General features: G+C 42.9%; 1 protein-coding gene across 12 annotated transcripts in view; it reads left to right on the forward strand.

Moving 5' to 3' along the window:
• Positions 1-19,534, forward strand: part of SHROOM1 (shroom family member 1) — a 40,858-nt gene extending 21,324 nt beyond the window's left edge. For 3 of the 12 annotated variants that reach the window (XM_087754025.1, XM_087754031.1, XM_087754029.1), the window contains 7 exons: positions 3,325-3,491; positions 4,948-7,827; positions 8,993-9,063; positions 12,584-13,165; positions 13,555-13,705; positions 14,948-15,220; positions 16,917-17,522. In XM_087754025.1, the coding sequence (XP_087610151.1) occupies positions 5,053-7,827; positions 8,993-9,063; positions 12,584-13,165; positions 13,555-13,705; positions 14,948-15,220; positions 16,917-17,171 (4,107 nt within the window). In that variant the 5' untranslated portion in view covers positions 3,325-3,491; positions 4,948-5,052 and the 3' untranslated portion in view covers positions 17,172-17,522. Of the gene's footprint in view, positions 1-147; positions 294-1,463; positions 1,597-1,634; positions 2,262-3,324; positions 3,492-4,947; positions 7,828-8,992; positions 9,064-12,583; positions 13,166-13,554; positions 13,706-14,947; positions 15,221-16,916; positions 17,523-18,272 lie in introns of those variants that run through there. The other 9 variants (XM_087754024.1, XM_087754030.1, XM_087754028.1 and 6 more) reach the window with 7 other exon arrangements.
• Positions 19,535-19,914: the final 380 nt, after the last annotated feature.

Raw genomic sequence — 19,914 nt, forward strand, 5'->3', positions numbered from 1 at the left:
TGCATATTGTAGTTTGATACAGATTAATAGCTGTGTTTCCCCCCTTCATTTCCATGGAGCCATTTGTTTAAAAAGGGTAGTTTTACAGAAATACTATGAAGTTTTCCGCATACCAACAGGTTAGCAGAGTGTTGCCTTTGTCTCCAGAGTGTTTTGGAGGAGAAATCCTGTTTGGTTTTCCGAAGTTACAATTCCTCACCCATAAACACCAGTCTCAAAAGAAGGTTTGAACTCTGCTTCTGTTTATTAATGAAAATGCTCATTCTCGCTTCTCTGACGGAAAGATTGCATGGGTAAGCTCTAAGGGAACTGCGCAAGTATGCAACCGTACTGCGTGGCTGTGTTCAGCGCTAAGGGCTGTTTTTCCTGGGTTGTTGAGGATAAATCAAAGGCTTGATAAAGCAAATACCTGTGTCTCAGATGGGTGACACTTTGGGCAAGCATTGTATGTAACTGCAGGTGAGTTATGGATTAATTAGCAGCACCTAGTACAATCTAAATGAGGTCAAACAAGAACAAACTGTAAGTAGAAGAAAGCTTGCCCTGAAAAGATGGGTAACTTGTTAATTGACTGCAGTTTGGAGTCACTGATTTTTTTTTCTCTGTACAGAGTTAATTTGCCAGAGACATGAGGCTTTGACCTACTAAGTTGGTTGCAAGGAATTCAAGATTGTGCAATACAAACCACCGTTCCCTAGAATTAAGAGGTTGAGGGTGGTGGCTGGTACTTTAACAGCGGTCTGTGAGGGACTGGAGACTCCAGCAGGACTCCAGCCTGCACTGAATGCTCAGGGACTGGGTTTGATAAATGTTTGGGTGAAGAAGTTTTAATGCAAACACTGGTACGTGAGCTAAGAAAAGGTACAGCATGGGCTGTAGCAATGTGAATTTCCTGGCACTGCCTTGCCACTACTATTTTTTTTTTTTTCTATTATGGTGGAAACTTGGAACAAATCTTGTTTTGAAACATAAGACATCATTATCTTAGCCCAGAGACAGCCCAGTCTAGTGTACACAACGTTCTGTGTCATCTGGGTTTTGTTCTTCCTCAGCCATCAGCCTGGTGTGAAGCATTAGACAAGTCCCACTCCCTACGGAGACCCTGCTTCTCTTCCATGCTTCTGTTCATCTCATCTGTCTAGTTCGTCAGATCTATAGAGCAAAGAGTGCATGTTTTATATTTGCAAACTCCTTTGCATAGAGGGCTGTGCCCTGTGTAGGGCTTCCTATGTAGTACTGGAGTAAATATAATAAATAAGTGGATGGAAGTCAAGTTAGCCTTTTAAAAAAAAAAACAAAACAAAACCCCCCAAAACAACATAACTTTGGATCTTAGTAGGTTGTTAGTGGCTTTGTTTCTTCCTTGGGCGTGGAGTGACACATTGTTAATACGCTTCCCTTCATCTTACGGTGTTCTTGGTTCTGATATACTTCTAATCTAATGTTTTTCTTTTTGCTTACAGAGGTTTACAATGAAAATATTGCGAGCCTGTCTGGAATGTGCACATTGTATCACAGCCTTGCCAGGGCATTTCTAAGATCCAGAGACAGTGTAGTCCATGAGGGTGCTCTACCACCTACCAGCCGAGGAGAACAGTAACATCATTGTTAATGTCATTGAGTTTTAAGTACATGAATGTTTTTCTTTTCCATGTGAAAGAGAAGGCAGCTTTCACATAGTTCTTTAAACATGTTCAGATCAACGATTCTGCTTCCAGTGTTTAGGAAATATCTTCCCCAAAAGAAATATTGACAGGTTTTCCCTAAGATGTGTTTCAGTATCGTATTATTTAAATTTTGGCAGAGACTTCTGGAGAACAGCGTATTCAGTTCTCATAATTTTTCAGTCATTTCAAGGATGTGAAATTGCAAACTTGGTCTTAAGCGAAACAGATATGCAAAATGTGAGCCATGGCAAGAGTGGGACCAGAGGGCACCCAGTGCAGCGGGAAGTAGTCTTGCTTGTCTGGCACTTCTCCATGGAGCAGAAGGAAAGGCTGTGGGTAGCTTCAGACAGGCAACGGGAGAGACTGCACAGGAGGAGCAGACAGAGGAGGGAATGTCCTATGAGCTGCAATGTCCTCCTGCACTTGGTGCAAACAGGGACTCGGTGCTTGCTGCTGCTGTTTGCAAGTCAGATGTTCTTACCTTGGTCTTCTAAGATATTGAAATGATATTTCCTGTTATTTCTGGTAGCATCATAAAAACCTGAGACAAAAATTCTTCACTCTGTTGCCGACCTCGCTGTAAATCACAAACAGGTAGCTTGAAATAATGGGGGGAAAAGAGATCTTGGGAAACACTGGTATAGGAAACCAAGAGAGTACTTTCATTGATATACATAAACCAAAGCACAACTGTTATTTAAATTCTGCACATAGCTGTGAAGAGTTAGAGCCAAATTCTCGTTGTAAATCAGGGTAGCTCTATTAACTTCAATGGAACAGTGCCAGCACATCCCAGACAAAGACTTGGCTCGGTCTATTAATAGCAACAGTCAAGTAATGGAGCTGCTTGGAGAAGTTCCACTGGAACAAAATTTTGATTAAAAAAACAGAGATAAGAATGACAGAGGAATCTGCCTTCTGGTTCTCTTGTGGAATGTGTCTCCCGCGGGGTTTGATCCTGTGCACCTCCCAGCACCCCCAGATACCACCGAGCTTGCACAGCTCAGCGAGACCCAGCAGCCACCGCAGTGGTCCAGGTTTTCAGGTGCAATCTGTTTAGTTAGATAATGTAACAGCAGTGTGATAGCAACTGTGGTACGGTCTGATTCTGCGTTTAGTGTCAGTGCAACCATTCTCTCAGCTGCTTTTCTTTCTCTGTAGCTTCAGAAAACCCAAGGTTTTCCTTTCACCAGATATCTATGGTTTTTATTTCTTTAAATTCTTCAATACACCATGGTGAAAAGGATGGGGAATGTCGTCATCAGCCATTGATGCTTTGTGTTTCCTATGTGACCCGGTTATTCAGGGATTAGACAATTACATTTCCCAGCTGCATTTTAAATCATCTCTAAAGAGAGAGATATCTTTTTCCAGGTGTACTTGAGTTGGTTTCTTACTGAAATTTCAAAAAAAGCCCAGCAGAAATTCCCACTGTGTGGTGTTATGCTGTTTTAACTTCCCAGAAACTAGTTAATTTATTTACTGTACCCCACCAGTCCCAGTTCCCTTTATAGATTAACTTGTGTATTTTGGCTCCTATCCATCTCTTCCTTTGGCTCAAAATGAATGATACCAGGACTGTCTTTGAAACAAGGCAGGAATGGGAAGTTTTTTGATTAAACAGCAACATCGCCCCTGAAACCTCTCTCTCTGCCAGCTTTAGGAGGCCCTGCTGCATGGGAGTATGGTACTGGGAATGGCAGATTAAAGGTCTGGCGAGTTCAACCTTTTTGAAGAAAACGGACATGTAATATTCTGGTAGGATTTGGAAACAGTTTGCATCTCCTCAGAAGATGTGTCACATGGAGCAGCTTGTCACCAAAGGTTTTCAAGGCTTTAGTTTGCTTTCTCTTAATAACTAATCAGTCTTTAGAACTGATTTAAATGAGAATTACTAAAAAAGGTCACTGGCTACTACCTATCTGCTTGTGAGGTTGTCTTTTATTAGGGGTTGGTATTACCTGTGGGCATATCAGAGGGGTTTGAAGCTGGTAGAGGCGGTTGAGGGGGTCACACTGGTAGAGTCTGACCACCTCCTGTGTGTCTTCTCTTGGCCTATTAAGCAGGCTGCTTGTAGAGACGTCATTTGTTAAACTAAACCTGCGTGCATCTATATGTAGCAAGCAGAGAGTAAATGTCAAGCGCTGCTAATAAACACAGGCTGTTTTCTAGACTCTGCAAAAATTGTGTATTTGATGTACATGAACTCTAAGCTGGTGCTTTTTTCTAGTACGTTTGCTGTGTTTGCAGGGGAGTTCTTAGCATCAGTCATAAAAATATTTGGCTGTCTTTTAAAATCTACGATTCGTTACTGACAGCAGAATCTGTCATTGAGATACTCTCTCAATCTCTCATCAAGCCACTTTTTATAGGCCTCTGGGAAAGGCTTTCCAAGATGTGTATTTTTGAGCATGGATGGAAATGGCATGGAAGCTCACTTAAACGACAAACCATTTTCATGATGTTCATGAAATAAAGTGTGATTTGGTTCTTGCTTCTCTGAGAAGCAATGGAAGCCTTTAAGGAGGGGGGAGAAGGCTGATAAGACTGATTTTAATAACGATTTCTTCCTTTTTGATCATTATTCTGGATTAATCTGTGCACTGCTTGTTTGGCACAGTTGTCCGTGGGGCACTGACATGTCCAACTAACTGTCCGTGTGTTCATATTTCTGTGTCAAATTTTCTGAAAGAAAACGTGGAGACACTGGTGGGGTTTGGGGCACACTTTGTGTAAGGCCATTGCAGTCACGTAGTTGCAAACCCCCATGCTGTTTAGATCAGGGCTGCATCCATCCGAATGAGAGTTAGGCACCGATCCACGGTTGTGAGCATTTTCGGAAGCACACTTCTAAGTCACTTTGAAACTTCAGCCAGCCAGGTGCATGTTGTATTTAAGCACCTCCAAGATTAGGCAGCACCTGAGCTGGGATTTTCAACCTCTCAGATTTATTTCTAGGCAGATTCAGAAACTAGTTTTGATTCTGGCTCTTGATATTTTGCAATCATAATGAGAGGGCATCTTCTAATTGTATGTGTAGTCTTTTAGATTTAATGAAGATCTAGAGAACTCCTGTTATTAAAGACTTAGTTGCTCTGTTTGTGATAGAGGAAATGATCATTCCAAGATCCTGGTAATTACTGAAGCCAGAAATTTACTTCTAGCTACTCTAAATATCAAGTTCTCACCTTGAGCATATGTGCGATGCTGACTGCCTGATCTCCCCAACTGCAATCAGAATCCTCCCACTGACTCTTTTTCACATTTCTTTCTTTTTAAGATCCTGTAGATATTATTGGAATGTGACTACAGAGAAAAATGTGCTTTTCCTAACAACTCAGTTGCGGACGTTTAATCAGACTCTGATTTCTGGAAATGCCACAACATGGCTTCATCTGGGAATGAGATAGAAAGATGGACTCACAGGCAAGGTGGCAGAATTGGAGAGCTGGTAGAGCCTGTGGCCTCTCCTGAAAATGGTAATCGTCTTTCACCAGTGAAGGCGATCGGCAGTGTAGATCATCTCTTGCACCTCCCTGGAAGAGTAGACTCTGCTTACAGCTCTTTCTCAGGGGGATCAAATGTTCCAGAGTATCCCACCCCATCATGCTATGGTGAAAACTGCTCTTTGCCTCCAGAGCAGGTACCGTATATGGACTCAGAATATGTAAGAGGTATTTATAATCTCAGTGCAGCAAACTCTGACCTCAGATGCCTGCATCCATACAAGGCACCAGACCTGAGCATCCATAATAACTCTCACAGCACCAGTCTCGCTGAAAGCTGTGGAAGCACTCCTACCCGAGAGACTTTAAATCAGGGACCGCTGCCTCTGGCTGCACCTCCACCTTCTCCTCCCACGCGACTCGATAGCTATAAAGTCACTAGACACCTTGAAAACTCAAGAAGGAGATGCAACTCTGGAAGTCGCAGTGACGGTAGTGTGCAGCCAGCTCCTTGCGTGCAGGACAATCACCTAGCAGACAGGGATGTACCATGGAGTCACCACAGGGATGAAATTACTGAGCAAGATATAGTGGCTGCTAGGAGAAAGACTCTGGAAAACAAGGGCCTTTCTTCTTCTGATTCTACAAATGAGGTATCTATATCAAAAATTCAGGGGTTAAAGACAGAGGAAAATGGAGAGTGGAGCCCGTCCCAACAACCTATAAAGAGAAGCAATCCACACATTTTCAGCAGACCTTCTTCATTCATTTTTCAAGAATATTTAAAGACTGGCTCTGTGGCTAATCTTCCTAAAATACTTTCTGCTTATAATTCAGTTCATGCTTATAAAATTCCTGAAGAAATGGACTCCAGGTCCTATCACCCAGTGCATACCGATCCTAGCACTGTTAATGATACACAAGAAGACAAACAGTATCCCGGCAGCGTACGTAAGCCAACTTTCAGAGAAGCAGATCTGCAAAGCGCAGTGCCAGAACCCAGCCAACAGTGCCTGCTCGGTGCCGAGTTGCATTCAGACTTGGATCAAGATGTGTTTGAAGACCATTGTGACTTAAAATATATGGAGAATGCTCTTCTAATTAAAAATGCTTCCGGGAAGCTGAATGGTTGTACAGATGAAAATCAGTGCTATGACTCTGAAGGAAAAATTGGGAGTGATGTTAGGGAACCACTCCTGAATCAGCAAGCCAAAATGCAGAGATCATCCCTGTCTTGCAGCTACAATACTGTAGAACTGGAGCACCCTCGCTGTGAGGAGTCGGATCAGGGAAATAAGCAATGCCATGATAATACTAACCAAATGTCTTTTTTCAGACCAAAGGAAGATTCCACATCTCAGTTTTCACGTGAAGTCAAGAAAGAAAAACAGACTAATAACAGCAATCCTGACCCTAGTGCACATCTAGAAGAGGAACCTCATGTTCAGAAATATCAACCTGAATTTCAAAAACAGCTCTTAAGACAGCTTCGGGATGATCTTGCTGGTGAACAAATAACCAGGCAGACAACTCCTATGCTTTACTATCTTTCTGGGGGGAAAACCACCGGCATCCTGCACCACACCAAGCTCGCCCAGTGTCAGGAGGGCTCAAGGAGCTCACCGAAGGAATTTCCAGCAAGCAGCTTCTCTGCCTCAGTGCGGTGTCTAGAGACACAAAGGGAAAGCAATCAGCTTCAGAGGACCAACCACCGCCATCAGCGCAGTGCTGATGATCTCCTGCTCGAGACTGAAGATCTCATTTTCGGGAGTCCTGCTTCATCCACGGATGAGAGTTTCAAGAACGACTATAGAGAGAAACTTAAAGTGGCTCAGAAAAAGGTTCTGAGAGAAACCTCCTTTAAAAGAAAAGACTTACAGATGAGTTTGCCCATTAGACTCAGACAAAAACCCCCTAAAAGGCCTTCAATTGAACACCTTAGGTCTTTGTCGTTATCCAGTGCAAGCGAGGATGCCAAACCTGTTCCTTGTTCCCCTTCTCATCTAGAATCCTTGGAGAGTTTCAATAGAGATGAAGAAATTAAGAGGCCACAAACAGGTCGAATAGGGGGAAGGAAAAGGGTAACAAAGGAGCAAAAGAAACTGTGTTATTCTGAACCTGAGAAGCTTGATCAGCTGGCAGATAAGGAAGTAGCATGGAGTCAAGTCAGGGATGAAATCACTGAGCAAGATACAGTGGCAGCTAGGAGAAAGACTCTGGAGAACAGAGGGAGGGCACTTTCCAGCTCAAGTATCTCCAGGACAGAGCTGAAACAAATCCAGCATACTGCACTTATCGAATACATGGAACGAAAGATTAATCAAAGACCAGGCAGTTCCCAACACCTCCCGCTGCATAAGCCGCCCCTGCAGAAGAGGCTGTCGCATCCCAGATGGCCTTCTGGCAAAGCTTCCAATCCAGATGGGAGCAGGAAGGTGCAAAACAATGAGGTTTTCTGCCAAATTTTCTCTAAAGAAAAGCCGCCAGATGTTTTTCCTCCTTTGGCTTTTGTTCCCCCGCTGAACGTGACCAGCAGGTGCGATCCCAACTCTGATGCTGCTGGTACAGTAACCTTGAAGCGCGACCCCTCTCCCAAAGAAGCGGATGAGAGCTGCACTGGCAAGTGTGTGTCAGCTGAAAGCCTCCTGCAGGCAGATGCTCCTGCATCTGGGAGAGCTCGTGAGAGATCAAAATCGACTCCTCCTTCCACACAGGTAAGAAGGATATTAAGATAGTAATTATTGTTTGAGTCCAACTTGTGACTATCTACCTGTTTCAGAGGACTGTGGGACTATTCACATGAAAAACTGCTGAACATCACAAATGAGGAATTAAGACTTGATTTCTTTTTTTTTTTTTCCTTAGCATGCAATAGAGAGATGATAGATGTGGAAGAGAAGCCACATTTGCTTAATTCATAGGAAATGCTGTGTAGCCATTTGAAAGCAAAATGCATGCTCTGGTTTGCAGTGTACAGGAGAAATAATTTGGGGGGATTTGGGGAGAAGTGCTACCGTTAAATATTTATGATTAATGATAACAATTCATTATTCTCAAAAGTATTTTGTAAGAAGGTATTGCAGACAAACAAGGTGCGTAACAGCCGACTGAAATGCGTACTTGGTCTGGGCAGAGTCATTTGTTATCGTTCAGCCAGTGGGCAGATAAAGGCAGGGAGGAAGAGGAGCGCCCGCTTCAAGGGATGCGCTGTGCGAGTGCCGTAGGCTCTGCTGGAGGGCTGGGCAACGCCGGGCGTGTGAGGGTCCCTTCCAGAGCTACAGAGGGGTGTGCGTGGGGCCTGGCACTCGGAAGAGGCGTTTGCAGGGAACATGTGGTGTGTGTGGGATGACGCTGTTTGTGTTTCAGCAGTCACTGTTGTCAACTACAGCAACTTCACTAGAGCACTGTCCCAGAAAAGGTTATTACAGAGACATCTTTATAAGTGACCAACCTTTTGGCTCCTGAATCTGAAGGACAGTAGCTGTCAATATTGTTGTCAAGGAGAATAAAGAAGATAAAAGGGTCAGAAAAACAAATAATCTAATATACTACTAAAATTACCCAACCGAAGAGGCTGACAAACTTCCACCAATGCTGCCTGCTTTCTGAATTGTTGTGAGAGTCAATGAGAGTATATATTTTGTTGCTAGCTGTTCTTTGGTTTTCTAGGAAAAAGAAACGGATGCTACCTAAGAGGAGCATAAAAGCAATTTCCTTAATAAAAGGAGATAGGCAAACTCAAAAAGAAAAACCTTGGTGAGCCTACTCAGAGATCTACCATTGGCTTCTGTTTCTGAGGATAACAAAAACGGGAGTAAAATTCAACAGCTGCCTAGTCTGAAAATGCTGGTTGTCCCAGTGTGCTGTTTTCATTTCCAGGACACTTACAGATGTGCTGGTGCTGCAGCGGCACCGTCTCGGCGATGCGAGAGCTGTCTCGGCACCCCCAGGTAAGGCTGCGAAGGCTGTGCCTAGGTAGAGCCTGTGTCCAAGATGCGTGAACTCCAATGGCAGCCGTGGTTGTCTGCTGCTGTCCTTGCGTCTTGGGATCCTTCGTTGTCCATATGGGAATATTCATCCGCTACACTATTTGTTTAATTTTGGGGCAGGCTTTAAAATAATTTCTTCTGTGTGGAGCTGCTCTCCCTGCGGCAGCCGCTCTTCTTCAGATATCTGAGATCACAGCTCCCTCATCTGAGCTCCAGTGAAAACAGCACCTGCAACAGCTCAGATACACCCAGTCTGGAAAAATATGTGTAATCACAGAGTGGTGTAATAGGGGCTTTTGGTGTGCTTTTTCAAAGGAAAAAAATATTGTGCTGTTTACACATAGCTAACTGGAAAGCTTGTACGTTAACTCTCAATATTTGTTTTGCTTGTTTGAGGAGAAAGAAGGGGGAGAAAAAGATCTGAACTTTGTCTCAACAAGGCAGTGATGCTGACGCTTGTGCAGTAATAGAATTTACACTGTTTCAGTCATTCAAAAAGATCCAAAGGGTTCCTGGAGGCTTGATTATCTTAGGAAAAAAATTGTATTCTTAGTAAGATTTTGAATTTTTTCTTAGATTTCCTAGTTTATCTAAGAGGCTTAGCAGGTCAGCATGAATGGCACTGGGACGTCTGGACAGAACAGTAACATCAGACACATACGTGATCATAGCTCTGTAATATGTACTAAGTAATGAAAAGATGAGAAATCCAGAACTTGTTTCCTTAGTAATTCATTTAGATGATCATCTTTGGGAAATAGCGGTAAGTAGAGTTTTCATTCTGTTATAGCTGTATCTCATTTTTACTCTTTGTTTTCCTCCACAAGAAAGTGCTGTTGAGCTGTGGTAGAAAATCCAGACTACACTGGGCATGTCTGCGGTATTAATTACTCAAATAAAAGTTCCAGCTGGGACCAGCAGGAAGAGCAAGCTACGATCATTACCCACACCAATAGTGTCTGTAGGTTGGTGGAAAAAAGCTCAAGAACATTATTATGCATATTTTGCATTCATTCAATTACACAACGTAATTTTGAGGTAGTTTTCACTGATATCATCCATTTTCTGTGATAACTGCTGCGAATAGTTTGTTTAGCCTACAAGCTGGTCCTACCCCCTGCCATTGCAATGAGGCCTGAGAATGAGTAAGAATAAGGCCTGACAATGTTTGCGGTGATTTTCTTAGGTGTCTCTGTATCTCTTCTTTTTATCATCTATCACTCCATAAACATTTGTCAATCCATGATCACAATATTGCATCATCATCATCCCATTAATTTAGGTATCACAGTACAGCATCGCATTGCTGCTGTGGTGTTTTGCAGAGGGTATTTCTAGCACCTTTTTGATGGAAAGACTTTACCAGTGTTAAAGGCATCACTAAATCACCAGAACCAGGTGTCCAAGTCAAGGTCAAATGAGTTTTTTATTTTTAATTGCAGTGAAAAGGTGCACATAATAAATAAGATGTCTCTAAGTGACATTGTTGGTCATTATCTAGTACGAACTATGATTAAATTTCCCTTTGCTGAGCTGACTTCATTTTTTTGATGGAAAGCTAAAATGCCTGGGTTAAAGCTGCAAAGTAGAGCTGGAAGAAGGGAAACTATGGGAGAAGATGGAATTTCAGAAATAGCAAGACTTTCATTGCTGAGCCACAGCACAGCTCAGTTTGGCCCCATGAAAAGCTTTGTGTCTCACCAGCGCCTGCTTGAGCCGGATGAGTCCAGCTCAGCTGCAAACCAGCCGTGCTCTCCACAGAGCCCCACATCTGTGTCGGGAAACCTGCCCAGACAAGCAACGGCTGGAGATACCGTGGGGCTCATGCGATTGAATATAATAGTCCAAGCATGTGGAAGCTTTCCTAGCACAACACAGTCTGCTGGTATTTTCTTAAATCTAGAAACTGTTCTGTGTGTCTGTATCTTCCCTGGGGGTACTGCAGTCTCTGCTGTTAGACGTTAAGTCTCTTCATCGCTCTGCGCTGCCCTGGTCTCTTTCAGGAAAAGAAAACGCCTACCTTCGGATCTCCACATACGGCTTAGGAAAGACTCGCACCATGCACGGAGAGAGGGTTAACTAGTACCTTTTGGGGAGGGAAGGACCAACTGCTGCATTGCTTTTATAGGTGGCCTTAGAGAAAGAGCTAAATGAAGGTGGACGAAAGCTGCCTGTTTTGAGGGAGAAAATTTTTGCTTTGTGCCTACAACTTTGAAGCTCGTATGTCAGGTTAACATAGTTATATTGGGGCTTATAAATCTTCCTTCTGTCTAATCCCTCTAGCTTTCCTCTCTACTGTCCCCTCATAATCCTGTTAGGTTATGAAAAATTTTGCTAGAGGAAAAAAATAGGATTGTTTATTCAGTCATGATTAATACAATAGTATTTATATATACAGGTGCACCGACTATTTTCACAAGCAGTTACACGGATGTATATGTGAACATTAGTGACTGCAGAAGATGGTCTACGCATACTCCAATCATCTTCTGTTCAACAGTGCCCCTATATTCTTGCAAATTCGGGTCCAAAGTGTATTTTTAAATTACATGTATCTACTTATTCTGTCATCATGAATATAATTATTCATGCCCTGCAGACAGTAACTTCTTCCATCAGTGTTTTCTCTGAAGTGTTGCATCAGAAAACTGGGTCAGACGTGTTGGCCAACTTAAAAGTAGAAGTTTGATCTCAAAATGGTTAACTGAAAGGATTTAATGAAACTTAATTCTAATGGCCGTTTTGAAACAGAAGCCTCAGATGAACAGTGTTTCTTCTGTGTTGGTATTCAGTTCGCCTAAAGAGAAGGCAGCACTAGATGTCTTCTCTAAGAAGGACTGAGAAGCGATGCACTGGAAACAGTGATGGCGTAAACTGGTTCTCACTCTTGGGCTGAAACATTCTCGCTGTAGAAATAAGAAGGTGTAAGGAACAAGACAGTAAAGATTTGCCCTCTTGCAATAGAGTCGCTGTGTTACAAGAGAGCTGGTGGAGGAAAATGCAAAATGCAAATCATCCTCCTGTTACTGCCAGGTGGTGCCCAGCCATGGCCTGAGAAAGTAAAGGTCTCAGCAAGCCCCGGTTCCCGCAAGTGTCTCATCCTGTTGGCAGCGTGCTCACCAAGGCGGGTGGGATGGCTGCGTGCTCTTCACCCATTTGTCAAACAGCATCCGTGTGATGTTTTAGGGCACTTTTTACCATGGGTTTATTTCAGAAAACATGTATGTTGGTCATAATTAGAAAATGAGAAATGTAATGGGGATTCAAACAATGTGGAGTAGTGCAGCTAGAGATTTTACATATTCCCTTTTTTTCCCAAGCAAAATTAATAGGTATTATGGAATCTGAACTTTAAAAACTTTAACAAAAAGAGAAAGCTGGAAAGATAGTGACAATTACCTGTAGCCGCTTAAACAGTCTGCAAAAATATCTATTGTAGAGGAAGTGTCTGAATCAAAAGGAAGTGTCTTCTTTCTTATAGTTTCCGTGATCCTGAGAAAGATGGATGTAAGAATCATGAATATAAAGACAATGACATAATTGGACACGCATGTTGTCAGGATGCTAAGGAGCTGACTCCTGAAACCTCTATTCCTATCCCAAGAAGTGGAAGCAAGGAAGATGCTGAGGTGGAAGAGGAATGCAGGACTAAATCTCTGAATGGCAATGCTTTAATAAAGTGTCCAGAGCAGCAGCCTGCAGCTTCTCCAGAGCAAGTGACGTACTGCAACACAGCATTAGCTCAGCCTCATCAAGGAGACAAAAATACAGCCAAAGGTTTAATTGCAAAGGAAACATCCGTGCACAATAGCCAAGATGCTCTTCTCCCTGGGAGAGAGAAAAATCTGCCCAAAAGGAGACTGCAGTCTCCCGAAGACCAGCGATACGAAGAACTTGCTATGGAGATCGTTGCCAAAGACAATTCTCTGGTTGATATTCTAATGCCTCATCCTGTTAGAAAAACTGCTCTAGACCTGATGGAAGGTCTTTTTCCTGTTAACATTGCCATGCTGGATAAATCACACAGAAAAAAGGGAGACGTACAGCACGTGCAGGAGAATGAGTAAGTAGACAAAACCAATTATCTAGTGTTTTATGCTTTTTTTTTTAGTGAATGAAAATCATTTATATACTAGTAATAAGATGACTTGAGCACTTTTTAAATTTTTGTTTCATTAGCAAAATATTTTAGCTTTCTGGTTTACTTATAGAGAAATATCTGAGGCTATGGGTATACGATGGAAGACGTGGTTCAATGATACCTTATTAAACGGGCTGTGACAAACTTGGGCTGCAAATTTTTTGCTCCATATCTTTTAAAAACTGAGGAAAAATTGCTGCTGTGAGAAGAGAGGAGAGTGATTCTGAAGTCAAGATGGATAAAGCCATGAACACAATGTTTGTGAATAAAACTCTGTGTTTGCCACAGGTATTTATTTTCTGTTCCAATAGCAGGAAAAGTATTAAAGATGCAACGGAAGAATGTCCTGTATCCGAACACGATGCCAAGCAAAGGAGCGAAGATCCTACCTCTAAGGGAAACCAAATCCTGAATAGGAGCAGAGACAGCACAAACGACCTAGATGACATCACATCTAAGAAAGTATGTAGATGATTGTCAGAGGAACTGCTGTTTCTTCATCACGACAAAGAAGTTATTATTAATGTCATATATACTACTGTGGATATTTTTATTCATAACTTTTTTATCCCAATAACAACGTTTCACAGATAACTTTGGATCCATTTTGGTAGTAGGTGAAGGCCTGGCAAATTGGCATGGTGATCATAAATAGTGATATTTAAATCCTGCCTGGTTTGATGTAGATCTCCTCCCACATGCTTCTCTTCAGCAGGTTATCGGGGATGGGCTGTATCAGGAACGAGCACGCAGGGTTGGTTATACATTTCCTCGCAAGGCCAGCTCCTCTGCAGCAGCTGACTCACAATTTAACACTCAAATCTGGTCGCAAAATCCGTAAAATTCATTACAACTTGCAGCCTAAATAAGAAATATTTTTTACTCTGAGAGAGCTGGCAGCAGTGTCTGTACACTACAGTGCCCTGTTAGTTTCTGTACATGCAGGGAATAGATGTAGCTTGGACATAGCTGGACTACAATGGAAATATGGCAGCTTGGAAGGGCAATACGTAGCTATGAAGAATTAGATAATTTTTTTTTCCCTGTAGAAACCTGGCCACGCTCCATCCCAGGTAATGACAATCTGCCTTCCTGAAACTCCTCCTGCTGTGCACATGATGATATTTTTCATTGCCCCCTGTCTAACTGCTGCTCCTGTTCACAGTGGCGTTGGCTGATTTCCAAAAAAGCTGATAGGGTTGTCCTGCTCCGGTCTCGGGGCCTTTTCCCATATCAACGTTTCGGTATCAAACAGCCGCCTCTGCTTGCTTCGCTACCCAGGTGCTGTGGCTTGCTTGAATCACACATGGAAGTGACTTTTTCTGTGCATATTATAAATGAAATTCCAGTCAGTTCTTGTAAAGCTTGGAAATAGAGCTGTGACTTCATGCTCGTGTCTTAGAGCATAACCGTGTGCAATCAAGTTGTAATCTTTATTGCAGTTCACTCTGATTGGAAGCTCTCTGAGCTAGGGATTATATCACCAGTTAAGGCGATTACCAGTAATTTGCTTTTCAGAGTTTGAAAATTAAGTACAGCTTAGAAAATCTTTCTTCTTTTTTCTTTTTCTTTTCCAGACCTTAAAATTATTTTAAAAGTCAAAAATTTGGCGAAGGACAATGTGAGGAAAATCCATTCTCTAGAAATGATATGGATTCTCTTTGGCAATAACAGCTTTCTATGATTTTTTTTTTCCCTTTGCAGCTGGAACTCATCTCCAGCCTCCGGTCAAAGCTGCAGACCCTGTGGGAGGAAAGGGAGCTCGTCCTCTCTGAAGCCAGGGAGTGTGCCGAGCGAGGCGAGGAGCTGGAGGCAATGGTGCAGGACGTCTGCAAGCCCAATGAGTTTGAGCGCTACATGATGTTCATCGGTGACCTGGAGAAGGTTGTGAGCCTCTTGCTCTGCTTGTCCAGCCGCCTTGCCCGAGTCCAAAATGCCATGAGGAGGATTGACGGCAATACAGATGCTGAGGAGAAGGTGAGTGACAAGCGAGCAGGGTATTTAATTTGTTTTGTTAACTTCTTTCCAGGTGGGGCTGTGCTCGCCTCATTTGTCTGACAGCTCTAAACAGAAGTTGTAAATTATACGTGAATGGCAACCAGCCGTTGCCCAGGCAGTGTTTAGTGCCGCACAACGGGCTGTGTCTCCACGGCCGAAGCAGAGTGGACCTCTGGTGCGGACCAGAGGTTCAGTGCTGGGGAACAGAAGTGCAGCGTGAGCTCTGCAGCTGGGTGCTGGGCTGGCAGCAGCAGCAAAACCCTGAGGGTCCGAGCCAGAGGGGTGGCTTTGAGCCCTCGGGCTGCTCCCTGCGGAGTAGCTCCAAACCTGTGCTTCAGAGGGCTTTTTATTGGTTTGTTTTTTGTTTGTTTTTTTTTTTTTTTTCCCCGCTGGTAATTTCAGTGCCTTTGTATTTCACTTAACGGGCTTGTCTCGACTATAGCGAGCAGGAAGAAGATGCGGTTGTAACTTGAGATAAAATTCCCCATAGTTTAATTCAACTAGCCAGTTTTGCTGGAAAATTAGGAATTGTCTCATGTCACCAGGAAAGCTTTTAAAGTCTGAAAAGTCTCTTTTTTGCTAGAGGAGACAAGCCAAATTTATCCCAGGAATGGCGCTTTCCTGCTGTCCTTATTGCTTTTAGGCATGTTCTTATCAACACAATACCTGCTGCTATCCCCCATTTGGAAATTAGAAAAGCACAGAGTTAGAAAAGCTGGGATTTCCTGGAGCTGTGCTGCTGCCGCCCTGTAGCTCTAGAGGTTTATTGTAGTTCACATGGAAAAGGGCTCTAAAATGTCAGTCGTGTTAGTATTAATAACTTTGAGCAGTATTTCACACTGACTTTGGCCAACAGACTTTGTGGTTGGCAGGAGGGCTGCTGTTTCTTTAGTGTTATGTTTATGCTCTTCATAGTAAATATTCAAGAATTTGAATAACATGCTGAATAAAGGCTTGGTTGCATGCCAGCATTTTTACAACCGTCTCCCAGTCACTGCTATTGCCCCGATGTTAGCAAAACCAGCAGTCTCAATCTTTGACTCCATTTTTAGGGTGTCGGTGGTGACTGTTGCTCTGTAGTATATTTATGGACACGGTCCTGAAACTGGACATTTTCCAGCAGTGCTATCCCTGTGAAAATCATTACAGCTGAAAGAGAATTAGCGGAAACGTGAAAGGTATTAAATTCCTGTAGAACAGGCCAGGCTTGATTCTCATGGGTTTGTTAAAAAGAAACCTTCGATGAACAGTTACTGTCTGCATCAAAATTACTTCATCGCATGTACCTTTTAATAGAAGTCACACTACCTTTTTAATATGACATTGGCACTCTGGCCACACGCAACTCACAAAATACAAAGATATGTGCCTTAAAGAGCTTCTAATTGAATGAAGACGGATACAGGATACTTTAAAATTACCAGAATGTTAAGTATATTGATTTTTTTCCTGAGGGCAGCATAGAAGAAGCGAACCTTGATTGGGTTTACTGGGTGTCTTTACCTTACAAGCCACAAGAATGAGTAATTCAGTCGAGAAAAAACTCATGTGGAACACAAAGCCCACAAGAGGAACTAATTAAACTAAATCGACTGTGGCTTCCAAATGAAGATCTAGAGTCTGCCAGGAATGATGAGTTTTCATAGCGTGCTGCTTTGTTTTTTCGTCCTATTAGCAATCGCTGAACGAACGGCACAAGCTCTTGTCTAGACAGCGGGAAGATGCGAAAGACCTGAAAGAGAACCTAGATCGTAGGGAAAGAGTGGTCTCTGGTATCCTCGCCAAATACCTGACTGATCAGCAGCTCCAGGACTACCGACGCTTTGTTCAAGTCAAGACCTCCTTGCTGATTGAACAGAAGGACCTCGAAGAGCAGATTAAATTTTTCAAAGAACAAATAGAAAATCTTGAGAAAAGCATCCCCCTCTAATACCCACCAGCAGACCATCCGTTTTTACACATCGTAATTTGTGACATTTCCCTGGAAATCCACAGGCGCTCGCTGCACTGGGCTCGGTTTGGTGAGTTCTCGCAATCCTGTTAGTGCCACAGTATTGACAAGTGCTTAGACGCTCTGGGGATGCTCTGGGCACGCGCTGGACCTGCCTTTCCCTTTGGACGGGCCAACTGACAGCATCTTACAGTATGTAGCAGGCTGCATTTTGGAAATGACTGATAGGATGCGTTGCTCCTATTAACTTGGCGTGTATTTCCCCTTCTTCTTGTCTGTCCATCTGTTTCCAGATTGACATAATCTCAATAAAAGAACGATACGAATCTTTTCCTCTTGTGGGTGGGCTGAGTGTTTGAAATGAAAAATGATGTGGGTGTTCAAATTTGAATTGGAGATTGCACAAAGCCATAGGAAATGTTATGGACCATTTCAGTGAAACTCCTCGTTTCTACTGTTTATATGTATGACACAGTAAAAATACACGGTAATGGAAGACAACAATTATTTCCTTTCTTGGCAGTTGCCATCCATGAGTCTTTCCTGGCTCTGCCTAATCCTGGTAGCCTGTTCAGCAGTCAGTCTTACGAGGTCAGAAGAAAGGGTGGTCCTCATTGACATCAAAAAAGAGCCGATCAGTGATGAAGCCAGCTTAAATGAACACTTTTGGGAATGATAAACTCTGAGCTGATTCCCGCACAGTCAGTTGCAAAGTCCTTGCTGTGCTTTCGAAGCATTTATTTTTCAAGCAGCACCTTCAGGGGGTTGTTTTTAGGTGGTTTTCCATTGTTAGCCTGCACAAGAAGTGCTGAACGTGGGGGGAAAGCTCTGCTGCAGTGCGCGGTAGGTGGGACAAGTGGAGGAAATTATTCAGTTTTAATGAGGCTTTATATAAATCCCTTGGCAAAAATCTTTTAAACTAATGTTGTGTATTGAGTTAAACTAGTGATGTTGCTATATTTAAAATTTGCGTGTGTTTTGTTTGGTTTTAAGTATTCAGTGAGAGGAATATTCTGTCTGAGCTACATACCTAGACCATGAATAAGGCGGCTACTAATCGAACTGAGGTTTCTTTCACAGGCAAAATAGATGTTCATTGTTCCATGATGTTAGGCTTTACCAAGAAATGTTTTACGAGTGGTGTGTGTCCTGACTACAGTAAGTATCATCACCACTGAGAGAAGCTGTCCCGTTCGTGAGACATCTTCCCCTTTGGGATTGCGCGAGCTCTCAATAAACACACAACCACCCAGGATGGGGGATTGACGTCGGTTTAGATTGATGGTTTGGGTTTGCTTTACCTCAGATCACATTCTTTACCTGAGTTTACCCGCTGGGCAACATGAATGAACTGATCAAGAAATGACAGCGTACGAAAAGGAGACCAGTGTATGCATTCTGCGCGAGCGATGGTTGTTAAGGATAACTTGCCGACACTCCTGCCGAGTGAGAGGGCACCAGAGAGGGTACAGAGTGCTGCACTTGCCCATGAGCAAACTGAGAAGTGGCCTGGGAGTTACACGACAGTGCAATAAAGCACAAAGAGCCTGCCGGACTCAGGTTGTCAGCTGCTCCATGTTTGTCTTCAGAATAAACGAGTGTATCATCAGGTGCTGTCCAGATTCCAACAAAGCAGCATTGTTCTGTTGGAAGTTTGCCTGTTTATGCAGAAGTACTCGTATCCATAGCCCTGCTCACGTTTCAAGAGAAACAACACAGTACCCTGAGTAAGGCTGCGAAGACTTGGCATCAGAAGTCAGTTTTATGATGTGTACCAAGTATCAGTAAATATATTTGCAATAAAGTGTGCAAGTGGATGGTATATAGCAAAGAATAGTTTTGTGAATATTAACATTTTGTTCCAGTGTGCTGAACAAAACAGATTGTGCTTAATGCTGAGAACAGTTTCACTGGGCACAGGTAACTCCAGGAGTGCAGCGACCAAGCTGCTGTGTGGACTGTGGTTATTGCCTTCATACGTGGGGAAAAACGGCCAGCCACTGCAGATCCTGTGAGTAGATCTGCTCAGTGGTTCTCAAAAGGCCATGAATACAGGCTTTTTATCTGTAAATCTGAAAGCTGCCTTTTGAAAATGGTCTTTAAAATAACAGAAGTGAGGCTAATGGAATCAATGGAGAATTTAAAAAATATGAGCTATGTTAAATGAGGTGTTTGCGTTATGTGAGAAGCCTGACTTGAAGGTGCACTCTATTATTATTCCTAGTTGAGGAAAATCCACCTGATTGGAAATAAATGTTTGATAATTGAAGCTAATGCTTACCTTTAAGGGAAAGAATGGGTCTGCCCTGTTTAGTTTCTCTTATCTTTTTGGTCTTTTGTGTCATGGGGAGGATGATTGCTGCTCCTACCACACTGGCATTCACAGGTATGCTTCAAAGAGCAACAATTAGAAATAAATTTTAGTCTGTTTTCTAGAAAGTCACATATCTGTGCTCCTTGTTACTTTGTTAGAACTGTGAATTTCAGGCAAAGTGAAAAATGGATACAGCGATGACATCGAAACCTCTTTGCTGGCAAGCAGAAACCCCCTTTGCAAAGTGCGAGCAGGTCTGCATTGTCAGGTGGGTCTGGATTTTGGTACTGATCATTTGTTATCGATTTATTGCCAGGGGCCAAGCCCAAGGTAATGGTGGTGGTTCACACTGGACCTAAGTCATGTGCAGCGTTCCTGGCACACCGACATAGTAAGATGTGGGCTTTT

The sequence above is a fragment of the Nipponia nippon genome, unplaced genomic scaffold (genome assembly GCF_047370975.1).
Source record: "Nipponia nippon isolate SJK-2023a ecotype South Korea unplaced genomic scaffold, ASM4737097v1 scaffold_17, whole genome shotgun sequence".
Lineage (NCBI taxonomy): Eukaryota > Metazoa > Chordata > Aves > Pelecaniformes > Threskiornithidae > Nipponia > Nipponia nippon.